This window comes from Mizuhopecten yessoensis, unplaced genomic scaffold, assembly GCF_002113885.1.
Source record: "Mizuhopecten yessoensis strain PY_sf001 unplaced genomic scaffold, ASM211388v2 scaffold1429, whole genome shotgun sequence".
In the NCBI taxonomy this organism is placed as follows: Eukaryota; Metazoa; Mollusca; class Bivalvia; order Pectinida; family Pectinidae; genus Mizuhopecten; species Mizuhopecten yessoensis.
The window spans coordinates 291766-314642 of record NW_018404042.1 but is presented as its reverse complement, the minus strand read 5'-3'; the positions used below and the strand labels follow the sequence as shown (position 1 = coordinate 314642).

General features: G+C 36.1%; 1 protein-coding gene across 1 annotated transcript; it reads right to left on the bottom strand.

Moving 5' to 3' along the window:
• Positions 1-3519: 3519 nt before the first annotated feature.
• LOC110462115 lies at positions 3520-22512 on the bottom strand. The gene is made up of 10 exons (XM_021515953.1): positions 22356-22512; positions 19839-20077; positions 19068-19151; positions 17081-17236; positions 15152-15249; positions 13658-13784; positions 12474-12609; positions 9764-9794; positions 9447-9565; positions 3520-6175 (listed from the first exon to the last, which is right to left on the bottom strand). The coding sequence occupies exons 1-10, from the start codon at positions 22474-22476 to the stop codon at positions 5865-5867; spliced, it is 1422 nt and encodes a 473-aa protein (XP_021371628.1). The 5' UTR covers positions 22477-22512; the 3' UTR covers positions 3520-5864.
• Between the last annotated feature and the right edge of the window lie 365 nt (positions 22513-22877).

The following is a 22877-nucleotide window of genomic DNA, read 5'->3' as shown; positions in this document are numbered from 1 at the left end:
GAGATGAAAGGCTATACAATGTGTTCAACATAATGACTTTGTTCGACTTTCAATCACAGTGGTGAAATGTTTTAAAAAAAATTAACAGGGTCTTTTAAATGAATTTTAATCATAAATACTGATATTTTGCCTGTAGCTTTATTTTAGATCACTTTTAAGGTTACAAGTGTGAGTTTTATACCAGGTGAGCGATGCAGGCCCATTGGGCCTCTTGTTCTAAATGCGAGAAATCGAACATATGTATACATCTTTGTGTTGATTTTTATAATAAGGTGTACAAAGAACCAAAAAAGATGGGGCTTGCTTCAAAATAAACGCACCATTTGTAATTAAAAGATGTACAACAAATGAAACAAAATTTAAACCAAAGATGTGCAACAATTGCATTTTTACACAATAGTACATAGTGCAAGAATACAAGTTAGTGATACAGTATAGTCTGTCCAATACAGATTTTTGACTAAAAAGGCAAAATAGTTTGGTTCTGCAAACTAGCTCAATAATGTGGTCCCAGGGGTGTCCGGTTTAGACAGAGCATAGAACCGAATAAAAGTGATCATGTAGCAAGATTATACATACACGTATAAACAGTATATACGTATCTTAGTCTAGGTGATATTAGTGTACATAATGAAAATCAATAGCATACGTGTGCAATCAGCATCAAATGAGAAAAAAATAATATGACAAAAAAAATACACATTGCACAGAAATAGATCAGAACATCTCACATCTACAAGAAGTAGATACCAAAATAAATTGGTTTACGATGTACAGTAGGCCCTTATATGGACACAAGACTTACCACCATACTTTACAACAGAACATGTTTGTCCTTTATAGGTCAATATATGTCGATTTCCTTGTGTTTATATTTACACTCCTAATAAATTTGCCCTTTTTACGGTTGCCAAAGACAGAAATTTAACTGCCACAAAAAAACCCACCTGGCATACACTATGTCTGGTGTATGATAAAAAACTTCAGTGTTATGGTCCACTATCCTTGCTTAAACAGCTTTGTGATTGTGCTAAATCGCTTCCTGTATAAGGATCGAATATATATATATTAAAGCCACATTTACTATTGATGTATAATTTTGAGCGTCTTTGGTAAAGTTACATTTATTAAAAATATTTCTAGTTTTGATAAAAGCACAAGGATTTTTTTCTGGATAGAATTAAGTCAATTCACCTTGTAGGAGAGCTTGCAACGAACAACACACTTAAAAACATTTTATAACTCGTAAAAACCAACTTTAACTAATGTCGGCATCAAAACATTAAACTTATCTTATGCTATCTGTCATGTTTCTGGAACAGATGTATGAACCCCCATCCCACCCCGCCACTTTTTTTTTTTTTAATTTGTGGGCCCCTGATTACTTTCACAGGTCAACTGACAAGCTTCTATTAGTGTACACCCTACGAAAACAAAACTGTAAGTACAACCCATTTCATGGGAGCTGAAAGAAGGAACCTAATGCAGGACAGGTGTTGCTGAGAGCAAGAGCCAAGATTTGGAAATAGTTGCAGTATCATATATAATAAGATTTTTTTTGCATGGTTACTTGACTATCCAGGTGAGCAATACAGGCCCTCGGGGCCTCTCGTTTAATTTGTGGGCCCATGTTAACTTTAACAAGTCAACTGACAAGGTTCTTTTAGTGTGAACCCTCGGAAACAATTTCTGTCTTCAACAAACTGTAAGTGACCACCCTCGGAAACCATTTCTGTCGTCAACAAACTGTGTATGTGACCACCCTCGGCAACCATTTCTGTCGTCAACAAACTGTGTATGTGACCACCCTCGGAAACCATTTCTGTCGTCAACAAATTGTGTAAGTGACCACCCTCGGCAACCATTTCTGTAGTCAACAAACTGTGTAAGTGACCATCCTCGGAAACCATTTCTGTAGTCAACAAACTGTGTAAGTGACCACCCTCGGAAACTGTTTCTGTTGTCAACAAACTGTGCAAGTGACCACCCTCGGCAACCATTTCTGTAGTCAACAAACTGTGTAAGTGACCACCCTCGGAAACCATTTCTGTCGTCAACAAACTGTGTAAGTGACCACCCTCGTAAACCATTTCTGTAGTAAACAAACTGTGTAAGTGACCACCCTCGTAAACCATTTCTGTCGTCAACAAACTGTGCAAGTGACCACCCTCGTAAACCATTTCTGTCGTCAACAAACTGTGTAAGTGACCACCCTTGTAAACCATTTCTGTAGTCAACAAATTGTGTAAGTGACCACCCTCGTAAACCATTTCTGTAGTCAACAAACTGTGTAAGTGACCACCCTCGTAAACCATTTCTGTCGTCAACAAACTGTGCAAGTGACCACTCTCGTAAACCATTTCTGTCGTCAACAAACTGTAAGTGACCACCCTCGGAAACAATTTCTGTCATCAATAAACCATAAAGAAGACCACTGCTCTATTTAATTTATAAACAGAATTCACTGTTTTCAGCCCTGTGATTGGTTTTAAGTTTTAATTGTTTCAATTGTGACGTCACGCCTAGGACAAGTACATGACGTCACAGACTTACGCACTAGAGTCAAAATGGCGGCTTTTTACATTTCAAGGTTGCGTGAAAATTGTCGTTTTACACGAATAAATGCCACAAATCTTGATTATGTGATAAAAAGGATCATACACTTGTTTTCATTTCATATGAATTTATGAAATTTGTCACAAATTTTTCAATTTAGGTTGCCAGAGATTTGCTAAATAGAAAAATTCTTAAGACTTGTTTCATAAATCACATATGAAATGGAAACTCATGTAAGATCCTATATATCTACTTCCTGAAAACTTTTATATTAAAGTTTATTTAATTTCATTGTCTTTTTAAACTGAAGCAAGATGAGGGGATTAATTGGTTACTAGTTTTAAAGTCACAGTGACCTCGATTTTTCATTGTGGAAAATGTCTTGTGTTCAGGGATAATCTACGAAGCCTATATCTAGAAACTGTTGAAATGCATCCATATAATCTCAAATGGATACACTTGGGAGAGGGCCTAGTAATAATAATAATTTGAGGTTCTTATAAACCGCTCTATCACAACCTAGCTCGTAGGTCGTCTCAAAGCGGTTCACAAATTATTATCCGTGGTTATTGGGCCTTTGCAACCAGCCAATATCTTTCTCAACTCCCTGGGTAGCATACAACCTGTGTGTTCATTTCGGTGCTCACAGCTAGCATTCAACAGTTCTAGTACTGCCCAACCACCTACTCATTTACAGCCGAGTAGACTGGAACAAGCAGAGTAAAGTATCTTGTTCAAAGATACAACACAGTGCTGTGACAAGATTTGAACCCGCAACCCTTCGGTCACGAGCCCGAAGTCCTACCAGTAGATTACCATGCCTCCTATAGTAAGTTGTTAGAATTTATGCCCGATACCTTTGACTGTTCAATGTCAATTAAATATGTTTGGATGAATCTCAAATGTCTGGTTTACTAACTGAAATATTTCAAGAAGCATAGAATCAAAAACAAAAAATTGAAGTTTTTTTGTAAACTTTATTTATTTAACAACAATTATTTCAATAATTGGAGGGTGGTAACTGAACCCCGACCGCCTTGGTGAAAGAAGAGTGTTTATCAACTGCCCACCCGACCACCCAGGGGGTTTAGATGGGATAAGCCGAAATCTTTTTTTTATATGTTTATTTTGTCTTTATAATGGTTGACTTGCTTATCGTCACCCTTGTTTAAATGACAAAATAATCAAAGAGATAAGTGGCTTTATAAAATGTTAACACCATGTAGTCTCTGTTATCACCAAGTTGAAAAAAAAAAAAATGCCATTAATTCATTTCCTGTTTCTTACAGCAATTGATGCATTCATCATTTAAACTTTCAATATTTTTTTCTAAGAACAATCATTTAAACTTTCAATATTTTTTTCTAAGAACAATGATGAATTCCTGAAGGTGTCTCTTAATTCTCATTTTCATCTTTATGCATTTCACATCAAAACATACAGTAGCACAATTGTAGTCAATTTTATCATTGTGGGCTGCCAAAAAATAAACTACCGCTACATACATTTAAGTTAATTTAAAGGGTCAGACATGATAGGCTCCCAACGGCAGGAATTGACTCCTACCCTACCAGCACAATGCCAGGTTTTGGTGTTGGAAGAAAACTGGAGTGCTCAGTGAAAAACCACTGACCTTCTACAAGTACTTTGTCACTCCCCCATGTAGGCCTCAAACCTGCCACCTTAACCACTTGCCCACCGTGGCCCTGAGAGACAAAATATAAGCATTCTAGGTACCGGATATTTCTTAAGTTTGATAAGAAGATGTGACAAGGGTAGGCTACAAAGGTAAAATTAGAAATCCGTCCCAAAATTTAGGGAGCACAGAGTTTGAAATGAAAATAGTTAAAAGCCACAAGAATTCACAGTTCTAAAAATACGTATAGCATGTTAAATTTCTTCATATGTTTACACATAAAAAAATCATAAATGATCCAAGAAAAGATTTTTAAATATTCTAAATGACATATTTAAACCAAGAGAAGACAATAATATTATGGTATGGGGTAAAATCATAAAACCTCAAATTTTAAGATGAGTCTTTTTTATGTACAAACCTTAAAAAGGAAATGACTCCCATTGGTTATAAGTAAACTATTATTGTTAAGACAACTATTTAGGTGTTGGAACAATCAAAGACATGTTGGTTAATATTATAAACTTGTGTGTAGTATAAATATAGTTAATAATTATACCTCAACATTTTCTCAATGGGCTTAATCCTATTTGTCACAAGGAGAACGGATAAAGGACAACGCTATTTTAAAGACAATTCAGAAAGAAAAGGAGGGTGTGGGCGAGACTTATAATGATAAATCCCTGGGGCGAGACTTATATTGATAAATCCCTGGGCGAGACTTATAATGATAAATCCCTGGGCGAGACTTATAATGATAAATCCCTGGGCGAGACTTATAATGATAAATCCCTGAACATGGGGTCTTTGACATGATTATAAATTCATTAATACTAAAACACATTTATTTACAATCTCAACAAATGTGTATCATTGAGCACCCACACATATTGCACTGAATACAACAAGGAATCTCCTAATGATCACTTAACGATTTACATATATTAATTACAGTTAAGGATGGTCCTTCTGTATCTATAAAATATAGGTTACTGATGCTATAAATACACCAGTTCTAAGTATAGGTTACTGATGCTATAAATAGACCAGTTCCAAATATAGGTTACTGATGCTATAAATAGACCAGTTCCAAATATAGGTTACTGATGCTATAAATAGACCAGTTCCAAATAATTAGGTTACTGATGCTATAAATAGACCAGTTCCAACTCTCAACATTAGTTTTCTTTGTGAACACATTGGTTTTCATTGGTCTTACATGCACACAGTCACTAATTCAACCACTGCTGTGCAGGAGTGCGTCTGACAACAATGATTTCTGGGCCATATTTGATTGCAAGAGATCCTAGAGGGATCTTGGCATCAACCATCAAAGGATGTAATGTCATTTATGTTATTTACTACTGTGACAAATATTATTATATCAGAATAGCATGACTACATGTAAAATGCTTACATATTGTTATTCTTAATTCTTTTTTAACAAGGGGAAACATACATGTCGAATTTGAGAAAGATCCCTCCAGTTAACCTACACAAAAAACACCTTTTCTTATATTACCCTACATTATTACCACAACTTGTTTAGATTTGTTCATAGAAACGTGTCTGTGATCAATCACCATCAGCTTTTGGAGGGCTGCTAAACAGACACAGCAATTATTTCCTATGCATGCTTCCATTTATCACACAGTAAAGGTCAGTAAGACATTTACACAGGTCCAAATTTCTTTTCCATGTCTTTGATTTCTCCGGTTTTCTGGATTGTACGCCACTTGTCTTTCAGATTGACATTGGTTCGAAAGGTGCCCAATGCCCGGCGGATATCGGCCCATTTTCCAACACCGAATTCTTGAACAGCCTGGTAAAAGTCCTCCGTTTCCTTGTGGCCCCACATGGTTTTACGGGAGGAGAATGTCGACTCCGTAGGACTGCTTGGTCTCAAAATGGCACTGGGTTTTTTATATGGACTAGGTGCACAGCCATTTTGTTTTTCACCAACCCGTTTTCTTAAAGGTTGTTCTAGGAAGCAAAAAAAAAAGAAAGGAAAAATAATTATATAATTCTGGTCATATCAAACATTTCTGCGAAAGAAGAAAAACATTCACATCAACATGTGTTGTAATTTGATAGCTTGTTCAAGATTCCTATGAAGCAAATCCAACAGTAACAGGGAAATTGGATATTAATCAACTTTTCATTTATTTCTTCCCTAACAAATTGTAATCCAAGAGGCCAAGAGGGCCTGTATCGCTCACCTGGAAATGTTAGCAAAATTGAAGTTAGAATAACATGATGTTACTGGAAGTGTTCATGTATTACATGGTTAGTCAGGGGTTACATTTATTTGCAATTGGACAAAATCTTGTCATTCCTAAAATAAAAGGAGGATTTTGAAGAATTTGCTATGTTTCCCCTATTGGGCCCTGCCCCTCTGTCCTCAGGGGGGTCAGACCCATCGTTGATACAAAATTAGTTCCCCTTCACCCAAGGATGCTTTAGACCAAATATGGACATAATCCTGTCATTCCTACAGAAGAAGAAGGATTTAAAAGCTATTTTTCCTCTTTGGCCCTGCCTTTCTGCCCAAAGGTGGGTCAGACCCACCGTTTATAAAACAAGAGGCCCAAGGTCCTTAGCGGTCACCTGAGTTATACTATAGGCACTGGTAGCTTTATTTTATTGTTTAGATGTGATGTGGAAATCAGCATGTAAACTAAGTGAAATACAATACTTGTCATGTCATCAAAGGATAAGAATTTGAAAATATTGGTAAATGTTCCCTTTGGGGCCCCGCCCTAGCCCCTGGGGATTGGGCAGGAATCCCAATTTTACAAAGTAATACTCTCATTCACCAAAGATGATTCTACCTAGGTTTGAGTAATTTTCAGCTGAAAAAGGATAAAATATATACCCAAAAGTGTTATTTCCCTATATAAACTAAAGTAAACTTTACCCCCTCCCCAAGGGAGTACGGATAGCTCGGGGGTCCTGAAATTTACGATTTAAATAAAGCCCCTGATGATTTTCTTTCCATGCAGAGAAAATGAATGTAGTACCTCTGAGTCAGGAGAAGAAAAATTTGGAAATATTGGTTAATTTCCCCTTTGGAGCCCCGCCCTGGCCCCTAGGGTTGGGGTAGGAATTTCAATTTAACAATTTGTAACCATCTTCCTCCAAGGATAATTCTCACCAAGTAAAAATAATTTCCTACAAAAAGTTGTCAAAATATACCTAAAAGTGTTATTTATTTCCCTATATAAATTATAGTAAACTTTACCCCCTCCCCAAGGGAGAACGAATAGCTGGGAGGGTCCTGAAATTTACAATTTAAGTAAAGCCTCTGATGATTTTTCTTTCCATGCAGAGAAAATGACTAGTAGTACCTCTGAGTCTGGAGAAGAAGATTTTTGAAATATTGGTTAATTTTCCCTTTGGGGCCCCGTCCTGGCCCCAGGAGTTGGGGTAGGAATCTCAATTTTACAATTTTGTAGCCACATCTACCAAGGATGTTTCTGACCAAGTTTGAAAAAAATCAATTTACTGGTTCTTGAGAAGAAGTTGAAATTGTAAAAAGTTTAAGCACGACGACGGACGGAAAGCGATTAGAAAAGGTCACTTGAGCAAAGCTCAGGTGACCTAAACACGGTTCCCCTTCACCCAAAGGTGCTTCATCCCAATTTTAATCAAAATCCTGTCGTTCCTACAGAAGAAGAAGGATTTTGAAAAATTTCCTATATTTCCCCTATTGGGCCCCGCCCCTCGGGCCCAAGGGAGTCCTAACTCACCACTTATACAAAATTGATTTCCCTTCCAAATATGATGCTACTGTTCAAATTTGGTCAAAATACCTTCATCCCAATGATAGAAGAAGGAAATTAAAGCTATTCAGCTATATCCCTTATTGGGCCCCGCCTCTCTGCCCCCAGGGGGGTCAGACCCACTGTTTATGCAAAATTTGTTCGCTTTTAACCCAGGATGCTTCATATCAAATTTAGACAAAATCCTGTCATTCCAGAGAAGAAGAAGGATTTTGATGAATTTGCTGTGTCCCCCTATTGGGCCCTGCTCCTAAGCCCCCAGGGGGGGCCACACTCACAGTTTATAAAAAATTGAGTCCCTTTTGCCCAAGGATGCTCCAGACCAAATTCGGATGAAATCCCTTAATCCATATGGTAGAAGAAGGATTTTAAAGGTTTTACCTCCATTTCCCCTATTGGGCCCTGCCCCCAGGGGGGCCACGACCACTGTTTATACAAAATTGAGTCTCCCTATGCGCCCACACCCACCGGTTAGGGGCCCCTATGCACCCACACCCACCGGTTATACAAAACTGAGTCCCCTTGGCCTAAGGATGCTCCAGACCAAATTTAGTCAAAATCTTCTCAGCCATTCAGGACTAGTAGCGTTTTAAAGGAAAAGTTGACGGACTGACGACGGACTACAGACACTGCGTCATGGAGCTCACTTGTCCTAATGGGCAGGTGAGCTAATAAACGATCATAAAAGTATTGTTGATTTAAAACCAACACCAGCAATAGATGTTTTTTTTTATTTTAACATTTTATACTACCTTCATATTTTTAATATGTATACCAGGGTAACAACATCCTTGATACTCAAGGGGTTATGCTCACTTTTGCTCTCTGCACCCCTGGAATATGTCATAGCAAAATCGAAGGCTCAGTGTGCTGAACCTTTTGGATGTGATGAGGAGACTAATTTGATCCTTTAGTGTATCGGTTAAAGTGACGGGCCTTGAAGTCGGTTGTCGGCTCCTTTTTAATCTTCAAAGGACAAGTATTGGCCTAGCGAACTGTCAGGATTTTTTAATAGCTAGCCCCACGCCTTCAATTTTGCTATGACATATTCCAGGGGTGCACAGAGCGAAAGTGAGCGTAATTCCTGGAGTATCGAGGATGAACCAACAATTGATGGAGGATATTTAAAGGTTTCCTGTTGAGTAACATTTTATACATTTTACGAGTTTGGCAAAATACTGATATTTCTCAAAAGAGAAATATTTTATAGTAATCAGCGAGGACCAAAAAACAACATTTAAGTTGCTATTTATTACATTTTAACCCTTTCACCCCTATATAACTTTAGTAGACTCTACAATGCATTGATCTGGATGAGTCCATTTTGGTCTACAGTGGTGAAAGGGTTAATACTAGCTGGCCAAACTGCTACAGATATATCCAAAACAAAATAAAGGGGAGATTACTGTGTACACGAAAACTTAAGAAAACATTGAATGGTTCAGGTAAGCAAGGTACAAGTGCAGTCCTACCTTCGTCTGAACCAGCTCCATCGTCATCAGAGCTGGCATTGTGTGATTTGTTAACTACATGGCGATCTGGTCGCTTAATATTCTTTCGATAAGAAAATTCCCGGATACCCTTGGGTGACCTACAAAGTAAAATAAAGGTTATTTAAAACACATCTTGCTTGACAAAACAAAATTCATAATCCTTTATAATTTTACTGTTCCTTTTGCAGTTTGTTAAGAATGAAGATATTACCTTGTAGAAATAACCATTTCTTTATGTAGCCATATCAGTAATAATTGTAGATAAAAGTTGAAATTGAGAAAATTCTTCCGTTTACCTTAAAGGACTGAGGTCTAGATCATCGGCATCTGTAAACACAAAAATTGTACATATATCACTAGATACACTACTTTTATGAATGCAAAATTGTACAAGTATACACCAACAGACTTAATTCTGAAGTCTTTAGTAAAATTCCTTCACAAAATCTGCATTACTTAGGCGTTTTTGACTGTTGAAGGATACTTTTGTACAAAGTAAAAAGCTACAGTACATTTTACCCAATATCACGTCTGTTAATGTCACTTTTCGGTTATTATCATGTTTTTTGATGAACCGTTTTTCCTACTATATAATCTATGCAATTCAATTCTTTTATTATCACCTGATTTTATGTCGATTTCTCTTAATATCACTTTATTTTGGCCACTGTCACAAAAAAAATACAGGTAAATGGTGGTAATGATTCATGATAAATGCCCTGGGGACCTTCTGTCACACCCTGGACGCATTATGTAAACAATGCCTCGGCCTAACAGGGTATTTTTTACACCTGGCTGACTGTTAAACAATAGGTTACACCTGGCTGACTGTTAAACAATAGGTTGACTTACATACTTGTTAACATGATATTCACCTGTGGTTGGGGGAGCTAGGACAGTCTAACATCTGTAAACTTTTCTAATGCCAAGTGTGATGTATTCTTTCAACTAATTATAACATGTGTACTATCTTCGATTACACACTTGCAGCAAATATCTAAGGAAATTAACCTATAAAAAGATGTTACTAGCGAAAGAACAGTATATATATCAAGATATAGGTAAATATTTACCAAGTCTCATGTTTACAATTGAATTTGATGCAGAATACCAGCCAAACACTTGTATGCCTACATCACTACTGCAGAAAACAATCATAATTACAATCGTACTGATCGTCATTTTGCTACTAACTATATGAAATGTAACTGCATACTGAAATGAAATACAAATAATATATTCATTTCTATACTTATTTATTTATATCTATATTTCAACTAGGGTAAAGAACATTTCTGATATGAATACATGAACCAATAGATGGAGAGTGCAGGGGAGACATTTATTGAACCACAAATAACAAGAAGATGCTGTCATCGATATCCCCCACTCATAGTGTACAAGTCATATAAAAACAACTTATTGTTGGTCACAAAGTCACTGAAGCGTGAAATGAAGGTTAAATTCAGAATCCGCAAAAATAATCAAAATAGCCACCCCAGATGCAAACATCGGACATGAAAGTATCGAAGGGGAAGTAGTCTTAGTAAGGTATTCCTGGACGAGATCAATTATTCCTGTATAATATACAGATATATATATACCATAATAATTTGTGAACTGCTTTGAGACGACCTACGAACTAGGTTGTGATAAAGCGGTATATAAGAACCCGGAGTTATTATTATTATTATTATCATTATATATGTATGACCAATTTTTCTTAACCAAGTCATTGAAGCGTGAAATGTAGGTTTCACATTTACTTCATCGAGCGGGGGATAATAAACCATGCTCCATTAACACATGACATATATTACCAGAACGGGTTTTTAGACATCTATTAAAATATTTTGGTAAAACTACATACAAACTGTGGATGATTGTCTGATTCTATCTGACTCTGTAGTTTTTAACTGAGGGAGTAAGTGGACAACCACATATTCAGTAAACTTAACAATTTTGTCAGGGCCTTCAGGCTTCTATCAAGTCGGAGGAACCGGTGGACTACATGTGATTATATCTAACTCTGACGGAGTGATCTCCCATTAGAACGGGTACAGGAGTAAACAAAACCTTGCCTGTGATCATAACAAAGTCAATAGTTTATGTGAAAAAGGTCGGGGTTTTTTTTCGTTGAAACTCATATAATCACAAACGATAATGTTCTTTGTAATGTAGAACTGAAATTAATATGCTAGTCGACACTCCATTTCCAATTATATGTAAAAATCTGTAATTTTCACAGTTGACTGCGGCATACCAGTTTTACCCCAATAAGATTTACGATTTCATTCTAGCTGTCCCCACTTAGAAAATGATTGTTGGTATTATTGTAGGCCTTTAAAATGTTATAAATGATTCCCTTGTTGGGATATCACAATATCTTTATATTCCTGGATCAGGATTTTTAGTCTGGGTCCGGGAACAGCATACAAGATTCTCCCCTGACCCGAGAAACCTGATGTTAATAATAGGCTTGGTGATGGGTCACAAAAAAAATTATTGTCCCCCCATCCTACCCAATACATAATTTCTAGAATAGCACAAAAAGAGGTTTTGAACTACTGCCATTGATTATACTTTGGTAGTTAAACTTCTGTAGTTAATATGTGCAATATAGCATATGACCATACTGTGACGTGTTGGGTACTGATATCCACAGTCAAAATACCACCAACAGTTGTAATATCTTGTGAACTGTATACAACAATTGGGTTTCAGTAACAAAACTGTACAATATTGTGCAATGAAAAGGTTTTTGCACCATGAACAAAGGCAGAAAATTAAACACATGATACGAAAAATATATACATTTTATATTAGCAGTTTAGTAAATAGAGAGTTTAACACTGATAAGTTCAAAATGAAAGTATTTGTAAAAAGCAGAATTATTTATATATATGCATACAATCACATTTTATATGACAATGATGAATTAAACAACATGAAAAGTTTTAGACTTATATCTGTTCTGCTCCTTGATCTGTGCATGGAATTAGTTACCTTTACTGTTGGGAACGGGAGAGGAGGTCTTTGGGGGTCGGTGGGGAACTTTCCATGGAGATTTAAAAGCTGAATTATCATTTTCTCTGACCTTCTTTGGCGGCGGTGAAACTTCATCTAACAAGGAATCTACTTCCTGAAAAGAACAAGAGGCCCCATGGGCTTATAGTTCTCCTTAAATAAATTTTTATCTGAGGTACATAAATATGCATTAGAGTTAATAAAATTTAAAGAATAGTTATACCAAGTACGGGAAGTAGTCAAAAAGTACAGACTATGATTGTGAAACTCACCAGCAGCAGCCATAGCGAAATTCTTACATTTTACTAGTTGCAACAAGTTATTTTGAAAAGAAATCATTTTTTTGTGAAGCTACTTGTGCATATCTTATTATCATACAACCAGTGTGTAGTTGAAAAAGTATGTGAATTTTTTATTTTTCAATCTGGAATTGTATCTGTTTTGTAGTTAAATATTCAAACTGGTTTCAATTCTAATATTTTTTTCTCATTTCTAATTTCAACACACTATCAATAAGGATTTTGGAAGCTTGGTGACACACTATCAATAAGGATTTTGGAAGCTTGGTGACATAAATTTGTTGAGAATGAGTTTTATTTGTTATTTCATCCTTTCCTTGTTGTAAACAGGTTTTCCAGATTTTGTGTCTGGTGCACAAGTAAATTCCAAGACTCCATATAAACGTATCTCGGAGTACATGCCAGACATTGAGGAATGGATAGGAAAGAATTCTTCTGGAGTTACAAGCAATTCAAACACTTGAATTACCAGTACTAGAAAAAACTTGAAATTGAATTTCAATGCAAAAAAAACCATTCTTCCCAAACCATTGAAAATATCAAACAAATAGTTTCAACATGAATAATTTGTCACTATCTTGCACCTAAACCCTATATGAATGTTAACACCAACAAGAAGGGTATGAGATGCAAACTTATGGAGTTTTTAGAAATTTGAGTTCTCAGATGAAAAGTAAACGGTGGGGTGGGGGTACAGCAATTGCTCACAGTTACACAGACATGATGAGCTAAAAATAGCGCAGGAAATCATTAGTTACGATATATACTAACGCAGAAAAAAATATCAGCTTATCTAACAAATGTATATTTGTACATTAAGATCTAAGAAGGGAATGAATTAGCCTGTAGGTGTAGAGCACTTACCGTATTTCTTGTGGTCGCGAGCACGCCCCTCATATCACTCTCATCCGCCTGACTCAATGCTAAGCATTGCTGTCCCTTCTCAGTGATCATTCTCTTCGACACCGCTTTCAGCACCATCAGCCGCTTTCTATTAATAGATTATATACAAATATATATTCATGGAGATTTTACTTTGATTATCAAGACTGACTTAACAGTTGTTGTCATACCAATGAGAATTTAACTCATTCACCCCTGAAGTTTCATAATGAACTATTCCAACCTTTGAACTGGAAGAGGTCAAATGTGTCTTCAGGAGTGAATGATTTAAAGAGTGAAAGATTTGACATTTAAAGTATCAATTTCTAATTATCATTTGCTGTTAGTTATTGACAAAATAATTTTCATAAAAAGACCAGAAAATATGTTTCATTTTATTGATAAGAACAGATGTATAGATAATTCTATATGGTATTTATTCTAATAAAATCTCAGTTTTAAAAATAAATTTTCAAGTCTTGTCACAACAACTGTAATATAACAATCCAATCATTAAAATTCTACGTTACTACTTGCCTTTTATATAGCACAACATATAACAAATAAAGCTATATCAATGCAGTAAGATTTAAACTTTTATCAATAGAAAATACTGTCTCAAAATTAGAAAAAATATCTCCAATGCAACAGTTAAAACCAGAACATTTACAAATGACTTTAATTTCAAATTGGATTCATGGAACAAACAATTCTGTTTTAATGTGGTAATGTGCAAAGAAAAAATATATACTAATGATAATAATAATTATTGGAGGTTCTTAAATACCGCTTTATCACAACCTAGGTCGTAGGTCGTCTCAAAGCGGTTCACAAATTATGTAGGAATATATTGGTTAACTGCAGTAACACCTAGTATAAGACATGTACACTGCCCAAGTATATCATATATATGGTTGCCGATGGTGGGCATCTGTACACATGGCCCCGGGATCAGGAGACAATCTTAGACCTAAGTTTTGCTAAGCCAACCACGTATGACGTCACTTTTCGTGACATTTTTTATGAATGACTAAGTCAAAACTTACATGCGGCCCTTGGGTCATGTAACAGTTTTAGTCTTTTTGCTTATAGCCGATCACTTTTTGAGTCGTGACTTAATTTGTGATTGGCTAAGTGAAAACTCAAGACAAAATTTACACATTGTTTCATTATCCTGGGGCCTGATTTGTGTATAGAATAGACCAGAGTAGTGTCTGTGTGACAAGATGGATGACAAAGACTGGCAATACACGTACAATACTGGGATGGAAGTTCCCTACTTTTGCCAATAATTCTTATATAATCGTAAAGAAAGGTTTTCTTTTTATCACCAATTATAACCATGAAAACTGTCCTGCAAAGCAAAGTTCTACATGTATGTATCTACAATTATTCACGTGAACTATATGCACTGTTGACAGCACCAGAGTACCACCTGACTGACCACGACATTGACCTCTTTTACCAGTCTCTCACCTGTTGTTACTTGATTGTTTTGACGGGTCAGCGCTAGGTTCCTTCCTTAACAGTGCATCTCGGCGTTTTTTCTCTTGTCGACTTACTCCAGTAGCTATCTACAAAATTTCAGATCAATACAAGATCTTTTTTATCACATTGGTGGTCAGTGTTTGACCAAAACAAATAGTAAACAAAATTATTATTTATGTAAAAACAATATTAGAAAGAGCACAATATATATTTATTGACCTGGTGGTACGGAAACTTGATTCTTTCTTTTTCCAAAGATTAATCATGTTTCACAAGGTCATAGCCTGAGTGAAAAACACGATTAATCAAGGGGAAACAAATAACTGTGTTTACCTACTGCAAGATCAATAAATATTTTATTACACCGAAATAGTAAAATAACACAACAGTGAAGATGATTTGGCTTCAAAACCATTCATGTCATCAGTTTTAGTCACTCCAAACTCAGGACATTGGCTGTTTTAGCCTAAAGAAAAAACATCCATCTAGTAAGTTTATTGAGAAGATAAAAAAACTCTGCCATTCAGAATTTATGATCTGGACATACATATCACACAGACACTGTCACTACACAGTTTAACCATTAGGGGAATAATATTTACTTTCCCCATCCAGGGGTTAAGACAGAAAAATCTCAATCCACGAGGTAAGACCGTAAGATTCTTAAATGTCTGGCTCCAGGCTTTTCTGAATGCATTTACGATCTTACCCCGAAGCTGGAGATTTTCTGTCTTACTCCCAAAACCATTGATTGCATGGTTTTCCAGCAAAACCAAAGAGTTATCTGCCTTGATCTGGTATTGATGGCATGATGTCGATGAATCGATACAACTGTTATGACAGGGGAATCCCCTCGCCTTTAACCTAGTTAGACTAAAAGATAAAAGACTCTCATATGTATCGGAGGTGGATAGAGAATTCCTCCCGAGGGGATCATAAATTGGGGTAAAACCAGAGGCTTTTACCCTAATTATGATCCCCTCGGGAGGATTTCTCTATCCACCTACCGTTACATATAAAAGAGTATTTTTCTCTCTTATCTACCATTAAAAACCAACTACTTCACCTCTCAATACACACGGGCAATCTTACAGTTTTTCAATACTTTCTCCGTGGTTTAAAAACAAAAACACATTTCCATGATAACTCTATGGTTTAGTTGTTATTCAACTTTCTATTTTCCATTTGGCATTTTCAAAGTGCCATCTTTGAACCCTTATCGCTATACTTACTGTAAATCTCATTTAGTGCGCAGAGAAATATAGTTCCTAGTTGAAAATAGAAAGAAAAAAATGTTTTTGTTGTCAAATTTTTACTTCATGACTGATCATGTAATTAATTAATATAAATGTAATAATCATAGATACAATTAATAAAAACAGAGCCGGGCGAATATTACATGTCCACCGGAGTTGCTCCCCTTAGTTTTTGGTATTACTACGCAATGTGATTAGCCCATGTAAGATAGACTGAGCAAGCCTGGTTATCTTACATGACCGGATATGAGAGAAAGAATATCTTTCCTTGACTGGAAATGTGGATATCTCTGTCCAATGGGTGAGAAAAATAAACAGGTAATACCTATTTAATATGTGAATCGCTGATGTTATAATAAATAGGATGTTTTTTTATTTTATGAGCACACAATTTCATTTTTGCTTTATCAAAAGTCTTTATCAAGCTAACACCTCTACTTCACAAACTTTTAAATTTTACACAATTTCATATTCCTTTATTCCACAACCCTCATACAAGCAATTTCACAGACCTGTGTTCCATGAGTTTCATCAAACTTCTAATTTCAAGCTGTTACTAACCTTTGTGAGAAAGAGAATAACAAACTTCTTATTTTAAGCTGGTACAATCTTTATGAGAAAGAGAATAACAAACTTCTACTCATTCTTAGACAGTACAAACCTTTGTGAGAAAGGGAACATCAAACTCTTTGTTGAATTCCGAGATCATTGCCACACAGTCGGCCACAAACACAGAATAGCTGTTGGATTTACTCGTCACATATTTGTGGTCTTTTGATTTTGATGCAAGAACGGCTTTCAAATTATCTGTAATTGTCTGAAACAGAAAAAGAGAAAAAAACATTTAAAGATCTAACAGCTACTGTAATGTGTAACATAGTACTGAGGATCACTCTCAATTGTTGGTTTTACTTCTGTGTATACATCTGGGTCATTTTTTTTATTATAAAACCATCCTGAAGACAAGAATTCCACGGGAGTGGATGTGTCGCCTGCTCAGCGCTTTTAGTAAGAAAAGTGTTTTCGCTTGAGTTATCACGTAAAAACAGATATGCCAAAACGCGGAAAGTTGAAACTTGACAGAAAAACCTGTAATATACTTTGAACACTATTGCTTCTTTCATTACCCTAGAAAATTTGAAAGGAATTGATTAAAAAATAAAAAAGTTCTTACATTTACTACACAATGCCCATATTTGGCAATAAACGGAGCATAACTCCACCAAAAATGCATGTAAACTTCTGAAATGCGAACATGCCTGAGCTATATTGGTATGCAATAGGTGTACCAAGTTTGAGGCCAATCAACGTAAAGGAACTCAAGTTATCGCATGGAAACCTTGTTTTCGGACGACGCAACTGACGCCGACAAAGTTATACCTATGTCGCCTCGGGTTGCAGACTGATTTGTGTGCAGTTTGTGAACCAACACTTTAACAGGACCTGACATCCTGAATTTACATCCACTGTGACATCAGTATGAAGACATGACATTATGACAATCTGAGGTGGAAGAATAGGCGATGTTCGGGAAAAACATGTTTTCTTAATTTATTCCACACTTTATTTATAATGCCATAAAAGGGACCTAGAGTTTGTATCCATTTTGTTTTCAATTTTTGAGACGGCCTCCCTAGAGTAAGAAATTCAAAACATAGCGTGAATATGTTAAAACCCATTTAAGGTCCCATACTGTATACTATTTTTGGGCGAGTGATAACACAATATGTTTCTACAATGTTGACAGAAATATTGGGTGTAATTTTTTCTAATGGACAAGGTGCTTGAAGTATCAAGAAACATAAAACAAAGAACTTCTTTTAAAAATAATATTGGTTACCTGGATTCTATATATAGCAGCATTGTTATAAAAACGTTCTGATGGAATTTTGCTTTCATTTCCATTATCTGTAACAGACACCGGCAGTCTCCATTTTATGGATGGTGTAGAAATCATTCCAGCTGCTTTGTTGGATATGGTTTAACAGACTATCAACATAGTTAGGTCATTTTGAGCTATTACATGATAAAACTGTTTTAAGGAAATGCATCTGCTACCTAAACAAACACACTCGTTATCTTCAAGTTTCTATCTTGAAGCTTAAGATGCACCACAGAAGTGAGAAGATAATACATGTAGTTGTAAATTTTGAAGGAGTTATCTTTCCTTTAACACTGATTATATCCATTTGATTTCATGAAATCTTATTTGTTTTATTTACAAATTTTTTGTTTATAGATTCTCTGTCAGTGAGGAATATTTTGACAAGATGGGGAAAAATATAACCTTTGATAATTTTACAACAATTATAAAACAATTTAATTCAACTTTTATTAATCCCTATTTATGGCCTGGACGGAAGCGCACAGAGGGTTTTAAAGCGGGAATCTATTCTGCAAAGCTGTTACACATTTCCGACACAAATTGTCTGACAGTACACAAACCTGTTCGCTGTTAAGTGTCATGAACAATGAACATTTTTTTTATTAACTTTTCATGATAATTCATTCACAATGGGAATTCAAGCATGGATTAGATTTTGAAACCGGTATGTATACCCTGGTTGAAAAGTTGTTCCCGTGACAGTCCAAGGAAAACAATACAGCCATAATAACACTTATTGTGTGGACAGACTAAACAACCATACCTTGTCAGTAATCTGATCGGATATTCTTTTAAACACTTCTGCAGCAGCGTCAAAGTCATCTTCTCTACAAGCAACCAGCACTGCCTGAAACAATAACAGCATGACAATATATATACATCAGAATTAATCAGACCACAATGAGTTTCCATGTTGTTTACTTCAATACATGTAGTGGGGGTGTACAATACCACTAGTCGGGACTAGTGAAAATATTTTAATTCTTTACTATGAAACTAGAGGTTGGGCTAGTGAATATGTCAAAATCTTCCTGCTGGCTAGCACTAAAATTAGAAAATTGTTTACAACCATGCACGGTATCTGCGGTTAAGCAAGAGGTTAGAAATCACTCCTGGACGCTAAATATTCCATGTAAACACCTTTATTGGCACGTAATTGTAACTCGACCGACAATTTGTTATAAAGGATTGATGGGTGTACATGTTATATATAATGAATAGAGTGTTTATAATTTTGATTTATTTTGCACCATTTCTGAAACAATATTGATCACATGATTACCCTTATTGATTCATGATCAAATGGAAGTGTGCTGGGTGTCTCTGTGTGGACAGAAGCTGGATGTTTTTTTCTGATAAAAACTCATGTGGTCAGACAGGTGACCTATACACCTTTTTTTTTGTATGTGGTCAAAGAAGCTAGCTGATTTGATGAAAGACGAGTGCACTTTTCCCAACTAAAAAATGAATCTGGTCATTTAAAGTGATTCTTATATTATGAGCCTGCCCATAATTAAAGATGGTGAAAAAATACCTGTTTCGAGATCAAGTCCTTGTTTTTTTCCATCAATGTCTTGTAGGTTTCTGGTAGGTTGTGGGCAAGCCCTTTAAAAGAGACAAGCATATCTTCAAGAACGGTCCAATCATTGTCATCCGAGTATCGCGTTTCATAATTTTCGCCGTCCGTTATTCGGGACATTTGCAGCAAAATTTGGAGCTGCATCATATGTTGTTGGTTAGTTGTCTGAACAACGCTCTGTTGGCTGACCAGCCCTGTGGGGAAACAAATAAAGCAAATATGTATATATATGATTATGAGGCCCACTTTTTTTTGTGTCTGTTTAGGGTTGCATGGGCAAAAAAACAAGGGTAGGTAGGTCAATTTTGTGTGTGTTTGTATATTTTTGTGTACCGTCGTGGGTCATGTGATTATGACCCTACTATTGTATGTAAAACAAAAAAATACATAAACAAGGTTCATTTGGAGGCAAATTATGCTCCATATGCTGACATTTAGCGCCAACACGGAGCTGGATGCCATTTTGAAAGGCAAGGAACCTTCTAAAATCAGCGTGGTTTTTTTTCATTTTTTATTTCATCAAAAAGTTTTGGGTCGGGGGGTAAAAAGCTAGGGTCGGGCGGGAACCCTAAGTAATTAACTTAGTAAAAAAGGCCTAGTAGATAGACAGCATCTAGCAGCAAAGACTTTGAGGACCGAGTGACAGAGATTAAAATATCTCTGACAAATTCACTGGATCAGGGATATACCTCAGTGTCTCAGGGAAGTGACTTTAACCCTTTCACCACTGTAGATCATAATAGACTCATCCTGATCAATGAATGGTAGAGTCTACTATAAGTTACATAGGGGTGAAAGGGTTAAACCAACTTGTTGCTCTTCTGTGCCACTTGTCTCAGACTTGGTGAGCATTTAATTAACATTCAACAGAATCTCATTATACTTTTCTTAGAAAAATTGTAACTCATCTTCAGATCAAATTCCATTTTACTTCATCTATGACAACAATTGCTATTTTTTGGGTTTCCAATTACTCTCATAAGGGGGTATATCAACATTACCTATTACTGACTTTCAACCCTCAAAGTGTTAAATATATGCCACGTTATGGGCCTTGGGGTCAGAATACATGATTTATGCTTGATTCTATTCCCAACATGTCGTGAAAAAAATACAGGCTACTTTATATACAAGAAGCTTTATTCAAAGTCACAATATTAACATGGAACATAGCTCTTAATGTGCTATTATTGCGATTAACTAGATTTTTGTCAAGAGCTAGTGAATTTAATATTAAAGTTTAAATAGCGAATTTTGTCAACCAGGCCAAAACACAATCTAATTCTTAACCCCTCTTTCAGAGGAACAGGATAACATGTGTAAGGTGTCAATATTTTCTAGACATTCAGTGCATACAACTCTCCCCATTTTGGAGAGACTCCCAATTTTGAACCCTAAAATTGAGCATTTTCAACCAGTGAATCTGCTAAACTTTCCCTTTTTTTTAGCTCACCTGCCCGAAGGGCGCGGAGATTCAAAATTGTACAAATGGTTGGGCTGACCCCCCAGAGGGCTGATGGGAGGGTCCAAAAGGGGACATTGCTATATTGCTATTAACAACTTCTTCTGTAGAATTATGTCATGGATATTGATCATATTTGGTCAGAAGCATTCATGGGAGGCAGGGATTCAAAATTGTACAAATGATGGGGCTGACCCCCCCCCCCCCCCCCCCCCCCCGTGCTAAGGGGTGGGGCCAAAAAAAGTTTATTGCTTGGAAATGGTTGAGATCCCCACGGTATAACCATATATACAACTGTGAAGTATAAAGAGACAAAAGTAGTCATGGTATTAGAATAGACCCTGGGGTCTGGCCACAACCCTAGGGAGTCACAGCTCGGAAACAGTTGAGATCCCCACCCCATAACCATACATCAAACTGCTGGGCTTGAAAAATCTAATACAGACATACTACAAGAATTGACATTGGGGTCTGGCATGTTCCCTTGAATCTCATTTGGAGAATATTGTGCCATGATTGCTTAGATATCCAGGTGAGCGATTCAGGCCCTCGACCGGGCCTCTTGTTTCTAAGATATGATGATTATATCTGAAAACAGCTCAAAATATGCCATTTAACATTATTATTTTTTCCCTAGGGTGTACATACACATATTTTGTTTATGCTTTTAATTCTGAGCATGTGAAATCTCCCCCATGGAAATTTGAAGAAGCTGGTAATGAATGCGTACTTTTTTGGCTTGTAGATGTAAACATAGGACCCACATCAAACTGGTTCTGATCACGAGTGATCAGGGATCGATGCCACATTTACTCATAACATAAGCCGCTGGTCGGCTTATTTTTATAGGACATGAATGCAGGTGTTGGACCCACTGATATGATATACAATATTCGTACCAAATTATGATACATAATGTCTGAATGAAAGTATTTTGAAAACATCAGTAGACGCTACATCCTTATCGTTACTGTGCCCATTCAAAGTATTGCAGAAATAAATATAATTACACTGAATAATATCTCTGCAACAGTCTTCATCAATTGACTTTTTCTTCCTGAATGTATCCCACGCTATATGATACACATATTCCAAAAGCCATCCTGTTATTTTGCAGTCTGTTCCCGCCATGGTACCTATTCTGCGACACTTTAAACACAACGGAAGTTGTCGTTGGAAAGCAATTGACGGTCATACGTCCGGACATTAAATTACGGACGAAACATAAATCTCGAGTGAGGCAAATGCATGTACCTGTATTGATTTGATTGGCGGAGGTGCACTCCTTAATAAACCTTTTGCATATAATTTTATAATTTCATGTATGCATATCATGTACATACGGAATTACGTAGTATATTTTTTTTTTATAATTCAGAGTATATTATATATCACAGAACTTGCATGTAGATAGCTTCCGTGATTATATATATACCAGAGACGTATATTCTACGTCTCTGTATAAATAATGCTAGACTAGACCAGACATTTTATTTGCGTTTATATATGTTTAATATATTTACTACAAACCC

Bases quoted from the DNA above. Each gene is read 5' to 3' on its own strand.
- LOC110462115 (XM_021515953.1), bottom strand. From the start codon at position 22,476: ATGGCGGGAACAGACTGCAAAATAACAGGATGGCTTTTGGAATATGTG. The intron at 19,152-19,838 runs GTATTTTTTCAC...TTATTGTTTCAG, and splicing joins AGGACTTGATCTCGAAACAG to GCAGTGCTGGTTGCTTGTAG. The intron at 6,176-9,446 runs GTAGGACTGCAC...TTTGCTTCCTAG, and splicing joins TGGAGCTGGTTCAGACGAAG to AACAACCTTTAAGAAAACGG.